Below are 12,244 nucleotides of genomic sequence, written 5' to 3' on the forward strand. Positions count from 1 at the left end.
AAAAAAAAAAAAAGCTTGTGGAATTTGAAAACACACCTTAGCTCTGTCAATTGCCCTCTGAGGTAGAGTGATGCGGGGGAAAGTGTACATGGCGCCCTGCACAGGATTACTTGTAATACCAGGTACTGAGTTGAACATCTGCTCAGTCATCCTGGCCTTCTCTGCCAAAGCATCCAACACAGCTGTACGTTCCTGTGAGGACATGTAAATTAGGCGCTGATGAGCTCTTTCCAGTCTGAAAATAGAACTGTTTGGCTAGGTTCACACTGCTGCCTGATTTTTATTTTTTGCGATTACAATTCTTCGCCCTATCCAAAACAGCCAACGAGGCGAAGACACATTCAATGAAGCGAGCGTGAGATGTATTTTTGTCTCTATGCCCTTCGCGCACTCTCAGAGTAAGTGAGAGACGACGTTAGCACTGCACAAAATGCCATGACAAAAAAGCCTTTCCTCCTCTTTACCGTTTACGGTTCTGTCATACAAGTTGCATTTATTTGGAAACATGAGGGACCCCACAAAAAAAAAAAAATAGACTTCACAAAAACAATGAACTGATCATCATCTAGCCTTAGATCAGCAATGTCCAAAGTCCAGCCCGGGGGCCAAATGCGGCCCGTGGTCGATTTCCATCCGGCCCGGAGTCTCCGTCATAAATTCAATAACGTCTGGCCCACATGGAGAATGAATACACTGGGCAGCAGCGCTGTTACGTGCGTGTGCTAATTGCTGCTATCTATAGGAGTCAATTAGGAACAGCAAATTAGTATATAAGTACAGTGATCTCTCCTACTTCGCGGTCTCAGTACTAAGTGTGTTTTTCCAGGAAAAATTAAAAATAGTAAAGAATAATTCAAAAAATGTGCAAAAATTGAAAAAAGCAAAAAAGTACATTATACAGTACTGCATTCATCAAATAACTAAGTAATATTAGTTAATAACTATGTTAAGAATTCTTCAAGCGTTAGAGGTCGTGACGTTTATCATATGTGTGAGCCCCTAACTTTCTAAAATGGCGACAATCAACAAAAGGAGGAAAGTTGACTGCGAGGGCCGACGGTTCAAGGATGAGTGAAATTGGACTATTTCTTCACTGAAATACGGAACAACTGTCTGCTTCATTTGTAAAGAGACAGTGGCTGTTTTTAAAGAGTTCGATGTGAAGCGACATTACCAAACAAAACATGCTGACGTATATGGCAAGATCACAGGTAATGAACGCAGCAAGAAACTGAAACATCTCGAAGCTAGTTTAATCTCACAGCAGCAATATTTTACAACTTTTACCGACAGCTGGATAAGGACAAGTTGTGAGAGATTCGAGCATTTGGTAAGAAAATGCTAAGCTTGTTCGGGTCGACGTATTTGTGTGAGAAGACATTCTCAGTTAAGAACCTAAATAAGAGCCGTGTGAGGAGGACACGGCTATCGGACTCTCACAAGACATCTTGCGCATCCATGCTCCTGCCATAGAGCCACACCTGGCTTTTGTCCTGCACTCCAGATCTCAGTTTCACCCATCACACTCATGCGGACAAGTCATTTTTCATTTACAATAAGTCTGAAAATGTTTTTTATTTTAACTTCACTCCAGAATAATAACCATTTAAAAATCCAATCAACATTTATAATTACTAATGTCAGATTTTAAATGAGCCCTGCACTTGTTGATATGACTATTACTTGTTCATTTCTCTGTTATTGTGTTTAAATTTTTTATAAATATTAAACTGCCATGGTGAGGTATTTTTTTTGTTTCAAATGTAATTTGCACCCAAGAATACAATCACTTCTGTTCAATTGTTACAAAAAAGTTAAAGTGTTAAAAATATAGTGAAGTTAAATGAATATTCAATTTCAATATTTAATCTCAATTCAATTTTGATATGCACGTTTCAAATGAACCAAAACACATGATTAAGAGCTGAAATTAGAATAAAACAGCAAATGTGAAACACAGAACGGCTCGCTGAAATGTATTTAAATTATACTGTTATATGTAAAGAACGCCCACCAAGGTTGCCCCCCCTACATTTTTAACACACCAAATTTGGCCCCCTTTGCAAAAAGTTTGGACACCCCTGCCTTCGATGCTGTGGGTTTTACCCAATCTATGATTTCTGTCGCCCTCTTGTAGCCAATGTGGCCATGAACTGAGTGCTTGATATGCATGTTAAAACAATACATAGACCAGCCCACAAGTCTGAGGTCCAAAAGAAGAGCTCTAACACATGCTCTTCAAAAAAAATGACACTTGCTGAAAACTATACCATACGTCATATATTAATAGGTTTGTTTTTACCCAGTACATATACTAAAGTATATTGTCAACATAGTTGCAAAATGGCCGCTTTACAATTTTGTGAGATATAATTCATGCTATCAAACATTCCCAACTATTCAAGCTAAAGAATGTATCAGTGTGCAGTAAATACATCTTTTATGGCCTCAGACTAATGAACTCACAATTGCATTGTTATAATGGATTTGGAGCCACACTGCACTTTTACATTACTTAACATTGATCTGGTTCACTCAAACTGCATTACAACACTTTGAAAATTGATTTGTCAGTCTTCAAAAATTTCGTGGATATGTATGCGCACACCTTCATGAAAGTGGAGTAGGAGGGCTCATTAGGTTGAGGGGGATTGACCACCAAGTCGAGGAGCGCCTGCCCAGGGACGGGGGGACATAAGCGCACTGAAACCAGTTTGAGAAGCTGGGCTTTCACTTCTGGGTCCATGTTAACAATCTCCATATATCCTCCGCGGAATCCACACCTAGTAGCCACAGAGACAATGAGAATGGAAACAGAGCACTCTGGCACTTTTATTTCGCCCCTCCAGACCACCAGAGGTAGTGCTTATAGCACAGAAAAGGCCTTTACACAAGAACGGGACGTGAATGCATACCATCAATCACGTCAAATATGATGCTGGCTGACATAAGGGAGTGTCACCCGGAGGTTTGTTTCTCAGAACCTTCTCGTGGTGTCGGTTTGCATGCCATTAGTGTTCCGCGTGTTATGCTGCCTATTTGTTTTTTTGTTTTTTTCCACTAAGTTGGTTTAATGTAATTATTTTTTTAAGAGATTAATTCTATCTCAAAGAATTGCATGAAACAACACAGAAAATGAGATGAGGATTACTGCAACTGTGCAAGGTAACATTTTTGGATGCAACAGAGGCCTATTATTCCAGAACATGCTGATTTACACTGAGGACTGTATTTATGTATAATTACATTTTTGAAACCCATTCACTTTCAAAGGAGCAAGATCTTAAGTGTACTGCTCTTGTGTTAACTCACTCTCCCATGTAGCATTTGGAGGTAGAGTGGAAGGAGGCCAACTCTACAGTACTTGAGTACTCTGGCCCCATCTCAAACAGCACCTTCTTAAAGGAGTGAAACTTGCAGCCTTGTGCATACACGTTGTCTTGGTAGACCTAAAAACAAGCGGGAATTATATGTAGGCACGGTTTGACTATTCAGTTGGATAATGGGAACTATTATAGCCTTTATCATAATTACTTCATCAGCCATAAGGAAGAGGCACTCCTCCTTTGCAAAGCGGATCACATCTTCGATGCACTGCCTGTTCTGGACCTGTCCTGTGACATGGGATACAAAGATTTGAGAAGAAGCATAAATACAAACAAACTGAATGAAAAACTTGAACTGAGTAGAAGGCTTGGCTGTCGTGTGGATTTGGATGATTTCACGTCCGCTGAGGGTTCTATTCAATTCCAGTTCTAAACGATTCTCAATTCTGATTCTTTAAAAAGAAAGGGAAAAAAAAAAGCAAATAACTTAGTTATTGGACAAATCATATGAATTTTAAATTATAACAAGTTACTTACAGGGCTATTTTCAAACTGTAGCTATAATAATAATATGAAAGTTTTATTTGGAAAACCTTAAGAAAAGAAAATAATGCAGCAGTTAAAGCCTGCTAACTGTTCACCGATTGATAGGCTTAACAACAGCAGTGTTGTTATTCTTTAGGGGGAAAAAATCATACATGACAAAGACAGTAAGCAAAGACAAAGCAAGCAAGAAAATTTAATCAAGCAGTCAACTGTGTATTAACGTACAAGGCTAGAAATATTTGTTTATTTTTTTTGCTGAGCAGTTTTGTGAATCATTGACTTCATTTGAGGAGCAACGTTCAAATTTGGTGGATCTTTTTTTTCCGGATTATTTCCAAGGTTCAGACGCCCCTTTGTATATTTTTTCTAACTCAACAATAATATGGCATGAGTTTGAAACGTCTGAGTGCATTTGAACGCATCAAATGTGACTTCCTTAAGTCAGCAGGAACTTGTGACAAAGTAACTGACAACGGCTTCTTAGTGTTCCGTATCAGAGATTAAATATGATTCTTCAATGGCAGTGTGTTGATGATGGTCGAGACTTGATTGATCGCAACAATTTGGACAAAGGAGTCACGGGAAGAGTCAAGCAATTCAGAACATGGTACCGAGGGCACCCTTCAAAATAAAAGCTTGGTAAGGCTATTGCATTGATGTCCATGTAGTATTTGATGTATTTATTTTGAAGTTGAAGCTGATGTTGTGCATTAGTGGCGGGCAATGTCATGATATTGGTGGTGGGCATCAAATAAACATAAACTAAGGAATACAAAATGGAAATAAATCCTTGCATACTTTTTGAAAGTATCCAAATTACTCAGGGACTTGTTTCACCCCAAGTTGCTGAAATCCTCCAACACATGCAACTTACATGATCGCTTGACAAGACGAGTCCTCCTTCGACAGCGAATGTGCAATGTCAATTACGCATGCAGCCTTTACAACAACGCACTGTTTTGTTTTTTCTGTTTTTTTTGCCCAAGCAATCGACAAACCATGTATGTGCAACCTGAACCATGGTGAATGTTCCGGAAGGATCACGGATTAAGTTATAGAGAGATACTGTATGTTGTCAATGATAATCATTTTAATGATACCTGTACGTGTGTGTGTATGTGTGTGCCCACAAGGAATCCATGTTGTATTTCTGAATTATTCTTATTGTTAGCTGCCAAATGCATAGCACTGCTTGGCCCTGCTTGCTGCTTCTCTCTGTCGGCCTCGCTCTCCACCCGGGGCAGACCAAGTCCAAACCAAAGAATATGTTTGCAGACAATAATACGGACATTCATCATCTGTGGATCTTCGACCCAGCTAACTTGGAATTGAAATTTAACATTTCAAAATGTGAACAGTTCCAGGAAAACCAGAATTATAGTCCCGGGTCCACTCTATTCACGAATGTCAGTAACCAATTTGAGTAGGCAGTACAGTACATACCAGCCGACAATTAAATTTTTTTCAACAATTTAACCTGGCATTTTACAGCGTCGCACTATGCTGTGTGTACAAACTGGCATAATAGCCGTGTAAGTTCCAACATTAAGTGTGCTTCAACCATGTGCTTAACAAATGTGAGATAGTAAAAAGTTCACCAGTGGGATTTCCGGGATTGATGATGCAGAGTACACGGGGGTTACAGTGTGTCCTTGCTTCTTGGAGGGACCTTCGCAACTCTGCCACGTCCAGGCTCCAACACTTGTCCTCATCCAGGTAGTAACTAATCTGCACAGCGCCCAGATCAGCGATGGCAGCTGAGTACAGAGGATACTGGGGAATGGAGATCATCACTCCTGTACGGGTAGGACCCTCGCCGCTCACCATCAACTTCAGCATGGTCTGGGGTCCGTAGGTGACAAGAGAGGAAGGGAGACGTTTGTAACCAAAATATGAACAATGCATGTTACATTGAACACAAATTCCAACGGACAGACTTAAGTCGGACAAGCCCAAAGTCCAGCCCACGCGAATTCGCCGTATGGCGGGCAATCCAAACCTATGTTAATTAGCTAATGCATGTAAAACTCCAGGTCACAACATCAAAATTGCATATACATATTATAAGGTGGTAAGAAAATAGTAAGTGCTACTTATATATATTATACATGTACAGTATACTAGTGGTGGGCCGTCAGGGCCAGCAAGGCCTTCTATGCTGGCCTAACATAACCTGACATCATTATCATAATAAACCACAATACTTATCATAACTATAATGAAACTGTTGTCGTTTTAAGTTGGAGTTTTTACCTTTGTGAAATGCTGTGTGAAATCTGCCTTCGCAAGAAGCCAGGGAATTCGTGTCAACACGGCGCAGGCTTCTGGCGAGCGCAGATGGATATGAGAGCGGCCTGTATAACTTAATAGACAGCTGTAACAGCCAACCGAGTCATAAGAACACCATCTAGAGGCCTCAGGTTGAAGGTGACGTGAGTGGATGCTCACTGCAGGAAGGCGGTGCAATGTTCAACAAGCAAGCTACGCAGTGTTGGCTTTGTCTGATTGCTTTAGAGGCGTAGCGTAGCTATTAGCTAACCTGTCCCGACTTGGCCATATTTCTGACTGGGTGACCAGGGACATGAGCTAACCCTGGCAAATAGTTCTGCTAGGAATGCCTTTTGTTTGCAAAGAATTGATTTGGTGTTTGGAGCAACACTGGATTCGCAAACTTCAATTGTTTAACCAAGGCAGCAACGAGACACCAAAGCATGGCTGGACACATGATTGTCTCACCAGGCTTGTCCAAGTTGTTGTTTCACCTCCACCAGCAGTCCCTGAGTGTAGCTCACACGCAAGTGAGAACGCGCAGCGGAAGGGGTATGGTGAGGACAAAAAAAAAGCATTGAGAAGAACGTGAATTTGTCCATTGGAATTTATATTGTAACCTTTGTTTCCCCGTTATCATGCTTTGTAAGGTACGGGCTCTGCGCTCGCTATAATTTGACGTCCAAGGGCCTTTACTCTGAAGGCAACTGTGGCTCTCCGCAAACAAAGGCCAAGGGATGGAAACGGGAAGGGATAACAGTACACTTGTTTGTGGATTTCACTTTTTGCAAGGGTTTTTGGGTCCCCATTAACCGTAAAAAAGTAGGGGAAGACTGTATAACGATATCCAAACATCATGATATAATAGTATCACAACATGAACCTCACAAAGTAATGTATTTTGACACAGATGTGGTACTTTTAATACAATAGCATGACAACAATGACATTTTAGCAATTTTACTATCACAAATCTTGTTATCATTTACATGTATTCCTTCCAAGCCACAACAAGATGAATGGGAAGGAACACCATGAGAAAATTAAAGCAACCAGAAGATGAATGGTTGGCCCCCCACACACCTCACCAAATTTGGCCCTCTTTGCTGAAGTTTTGGACAACCCTGACAGATGTCAGGGCCAGTGATGGCTATAGACATCAAAGCTTATATTTAGACAGGGCTCCACCAACAGCTATAATCAATTCTATTTTAATTGAGCTGGCAGTGAATGGTTTAATTGTCATGGTCAGATCTTCCAATACTTTTGTCTGTATATTCAATTGGAGGAGTCAAGACATAGATGTGCAAAGTACAACCGAGTATATAATTAACTACTGTTAAAGTGGAAGAACTGATTGTGCTGCAACCATAGGAAGGGTCAATGTGATTCAGTGATCACTTTGCCGGGGAAATTCAATCAAGAAGATGACTTCATACCACAATGGCATCGCTGGCCCCAGTGGAAAGGAAGATGTTGTCCGGATTGGACGGGATCCCACCATCTCTCTTCTCGATGTAGCGTGCGACATCTTGGCGGATACACTCAATGCCCTGGCTGGCGCTGTATGCACCTTTGTTGAAAATGAACTTTAGTATTCACCTCAATTTTCTTTTTATTCACTGAGTGTTTATGTAAATTATTGACAAGAGCACAAATGGTAAGACATGGAGAGGACAAGCAAATGGATGAATAAGTTAAGAGTTAGTGTTCCGACCTATACTGTGACCTCCACAAGCTTCGAGAATCCGCTGTGCCCTTTGTTTGGCATCATCAGGAAATATGTCATCTTTTAGGAGTTCAGGGTATGCACACATAGCCAGAACCTGTGCAAAACATGACCACACAAACAAGAGTGTATATGAATGTGATTTCCCCATTTTATTAAGTTACACATTCTTTATTGTAAAGTGAAGTTGTCCAACCTGTCTGAGAAAAGTAATTGGCTTCTGGCCCATTGCATGGGCATCACCTATGTTGGCCTTAATGACTTCAGTGAAAGGTTTCTTGAAACCCTGCATAAAAAAAAAAAAAAAAATACAAAACAAGAACACAAGTATTAAGCAGCTGAGAATAATACAAGTAACGCTGATATGTTCTAAAATTATATGCCAGTTTGCAACTTGCTGAACTAAAAGTATGCCGAGCCTCAAAGACATGGTCATTTATATAAGCTATCATGACAACTTGTCATTGTATTCAAAGGTCAGAGCTTCACCACTAGTGTCTTTTCACTTCTCTGGAATATTATATATATATATATATATATATATATATATATATATATATATATATATATATATATATATATATATATATATATATATATATATATATATATATATATATATATATATATATTACACACACATATGTAAATTTATTCAAACTGCTGTTTTACTGCTATTTACCTACAGTATTTCCAGCAAGTTCACAAAATGGCTTGGTCATTGCAATAGAGGCACTTAACTCTAATGGCTGTGATGCTGTGCACTCTAATCTATGGAACAGGCAAATGGAAGACTGACCGCTTTAAAACAGCACCAGAAATATGTCATCAGCTGATGGTGAAGCATGTAAATCACCTCACAAGTCTTTATCTTGTAAATGCAGCTTTTACAATCGTATATGCATCATATTTTCATGTTGCCTTATACATTTATAGACTAAAGTACACTTGTCACTGTTTAAAGCAAAGCTGCAAAATGTGGTATCAGTTTTTAACACATTCTTTGTGGAGAATGAAACTCAATAACCTTGTGCTGTTTTTTGTTTTGTTTTCCTCCTTATCCATGCATCTTGAGCTCATCATATTGTCCTCTTCCCTGATTAAATCTGCACCCTGCTTTGGTTGCGACGTGGCTGCATCTGGCTGCCAGCAAGCTGCAGCTGCTTTCGTGTGTCAGATGATGCAATATGACAATGGACTTTGCAAGCGACTTTGACTCGTTGCTGTATAAACAGACTTTGTCTTCAATGTTGACATATACAAGTGTCAAATCATCATCAGACACGCTTGCTTGTAAAAGCAAACCGAAACAGTTAGAGGCTGCTGAAGTTTTAAGCATGTGGGAAAAGAAGCCTCACTTGATTGTGTAATGTAGTACCTAAAGACTGACACTGACCCCAGCTGAACTATAGACAAATGCTTTCATTTTCAGCTTTAGAAAGTAAAGAAGTATGACTATGACCGACTCATTCTACTTATCACATTCTGGGTTCTTTTTTTCTACCCACCAGTAATTTGCACATTCAAAACTTTGAAAACCGTCCTGATTGGACATCTCACGTTCTACTTTAGTCCTGAGCCACACAATTATTCAAGCAACAAAGAGGCTGCTGTTCATGGTAGAAGAGGACAGGAGCCACCAGGCGCAGATTACACAACACAGACCTGTGAAGCTACAGGACAGAGAGGCAGGAAACAACACTGCTCAGTTTGCATTCTAGTTTATATCTTACTAGGCTCTTTACAACATTGTCATCAATCATACTGAGTTGCTTGCTTTCTTTCACTGACAATGTGCTAGCCATATGTACTTCTATACACTCTGATGCCACATATTTGAGCGAAGGTTTACTCAGGTCACCCTCACTGCCCATAAATAAAAGTACATATACACACATTTACAAACACACGCCAAATTTGCTGAGATGCTAGTAAAACAGTTCCAGTTAGAGATCTGACAGGAAACTAAAGCTCAGATGACAACTCTGGCATCTAAATACTCATGACCTTTAAAAAAAAAAACGTTTTATACATAAATGTTTCAAAAGTAAAACTTGACTTGAAGAACTGAAAATCTTGTTGGGGGGTAAAAACTGACTCATGGAATTGGTTCGTTATGCCTTGGAGCAATTAATGCATAATGGAATGCACAACTTGGCTGCATTCATCAAACATGCTTTGCCTCATTCTCAACAAGTTTATTGTCTGAAGAAGACAGTATTCCCATCTGTAAAAAAATATGCAGAATAAAACCCAAGCCATTATAGTCAAATGCAACCCTTGATGCTGGGCTGCAACTACTGATTATTTTCATAATCACGTGATCTTCCAAATGTTTTTTTAAATTAAATGATGAATTCAATATTAAATAAATTCAAAAAATCTTCATCCTGTCATCATAAAAAAAAAAAAAATAGTAAATTGATAAAATTCTAGTAAACCGTCATAGTTTCCGGACCATAAGTCGCACTGGCATATAAGCCGCACCAACAATAAATTTAGCAACAAAAATAAAAAATAAAAAAAATAAAAAAAGAGAAGAAGACAAGTTGTACTGGACTATAAACCACAGGACTCAAATCATAATTAAAAAGTTGTGCCTTATAATCCAAACATTTATGTCACACTGGGACTGTTTAAGGTCTGAATGATTGAGAATCAAAAACAATAATTGCTTCACTTGGCAATCAATTAGTTGCAATTAATTGCTGCATCTTTAACTTTTAATTTAATTTCTAATATTATTTTCGTAATCACCTTTTCTACAGTAGCAACTCTGGTTTTGATGGCCCTCCGTGGATAAAAATACATTTTGGCAGTTTAGAATAATGTAATTTTATGTTATCCATGAAAAGGTAAAAACTTTTTTTTTAATTTATTAAGCAGAAACAAAAACACAGCATTAATCTCTCTGCGCAGCTTTCAATGAAGATCCTTACAAAGAGAAAGCATTTGACACTGCTGGGCTTCACAAAAAGTGCATCGTCCAATGAACTCTGTCGGCTGTGGGGAGGAGAAATCCACACCAAGTTAGTGAGACAAAAGAGGCCAGAGAATGTTCCCTCACGTGTTATGTAATAACTTTTAGAGATAGACCACATCCTCCTTCGCCGCCCTGGACTCCGCAGTCAGATCAGGCTAAACCCCTTAGGAGGACAAATGACTGCATGAAGTGTTGCATTAGTAAGCCTGAGTCTTTCTGTAATGCCGGCCTAGCAGAACGCAGTGGATCATTATGACCACAGGAGAAACTAAAAGATGTTTGCACTGCGGGGTGGAGTAAGTCCATCATCAGTTTGGACTTCAGTCTAAGTAGGTCAGTGACATACTCAGTGAAAACCAGAAAATGTTCAAAGTCACCCATCAGCTACCACACTTTTCTTCCTGAAATGTGTGAAAGATCAGAGCAGTACATATTGACATTACGAAATTAAAAACCACGTGACTAGTTACCTAATGTCATCTCCAAAGCCAAATACAGGCTTGAGGGGTCAAATTTGCATGCTATTGACTTGGAATTCCTGAACCACATGTTTGTTTGAAGATCTTTGGCTTACAAATCAAATATTTTAACGTAACAAAAAAAGATTATCAAACATAACACCACCAGAATGTGCTGTTTTGCCTATATTTATTACGGTTTAGTGATTCACTTGGATGATCAGCTATAGTATATCCATACAGTATGTAGTGTTTCATTAAACCAAAGCCTGATTACTCCATGTCTTAAAGATTGCATGGAGTGATGATTCTGTGGTCTACGGTGTGTTTACATACTATAAGTTAGGGCTGCGCGATTTTGGCCAAAATAATAATCACGATTATTCATCATGTTTGGTCAAACATGTCTATTTATTGCACTTTTTTAAACAAGCAGTATATACTGTACAAACAACGCTAGATATTATAAATTATAATAAACTAAAATAAATACCGTAAATCATAATTATGCCAAAAACTTGCAAACGTGCAAACCATTGAAAAAAAGACCTTCACAACAACCTAAAGGTTTTTGTAAGAAGAACAAAAAAAAAGAAAAAAAACCTACAAAAGTACCAGAATCACTCAAAGTGAGTATGGATTTAGCAGTCAAAATGTCATTTTTGGTCATTTCAAACTCCATTTGTTCATATCTAGTACGGTATACTAGGGGCTAAGAGTTTGCTTTTGGCATGCAAATGTTGTAAACATTGACTTTGTCAGATTCAAACGATCGAAATCCTTTCAAGCTTTTCTTTAATTTTATTTTAAATCAGACGCCTCGCCTGTGTACTTGCTCGCCGGTATTCACCGGCAAACACCAATAAGTAATAGTTCATCCGACATGTTTTGTGCCCGGCGTCTCCACTTGGTAAAGAAATTCCAGAAGGTTGCA

At 39.0% G+C, this 12,244-nt stretch overlaps 1 protein-coding gene across 3 annotated transcripts in view; it reads right to left on the reverse strand.

The window, feature by feature from the left end:
* The window catches only part of LOC148407599 (alanine aminotransferase 2-like), a 31,216-nt gene that overhangs the window by 579 nt on the left and 18,393 nt on the right, over positions 1 to 12,244 (reverse strand). For 2 of the 3 annotated variants that reach the window (XM_088402099.1, XM_088402098.1), the window contains exons 3-10: positions 8,066 to 8,155; positions 7,858 to 7,966; positions 7,580 to 7,713; positions 5,471 to 5,714; positions 3,535 to 3,614; positions 3,313 to 3,449; positions 2,609 to 2,783; positions 37 to 192 (exon numbers count right to left, since the gene is read on the reverse strand). In XM_088402099.1, coding sequence (XP_088258225.1) covers positions 37 to 192; positions 2,609 to 2,783; positions 3,313 to 3,449; positions 3,535 to 3,614; positions 5,471 to 5,714; positions 7,580 to 7,713; positions 7,858 to 7,966; positions 8,066 to 8,155 — 1,125 coding nt within the window. Of the gene's footprint in view, positions 1 to 36; positions 193 to 2,608; positions 2,784 to 3,312; positions 3,450 to 3,534; positions 3,615 to 5,470; positions 5,715 to 7,579; positions 7,714 to 7,857; positions 7,967 to 8,065; positions 8,156 to 8,896; positions 9,040 to 12,244 lie in introns of those variants that run through there. The other variant, XM_088402100.1, reaches the window with a different exon arrangement.

The sequence above is a fragment of the Hippichthys cyanospilos genome, chromosome 19 (assembly GCF_059441005.1).
Source record: "Hippichthys cyanospilos isolate Australia breed blue-spotted pipefish chromosome 19, RoL_Hcya_1.0, whole genome shotgun sequence".
In the NCBI taxonomy this organism is placed as follows: domain Eukaryota; kingdom Metazoa; phylum Chordata; class Actinopteri; order Syngnathiformes; family Syngnathidae; genus Hippichthys; species Hippichthys cyanospilos.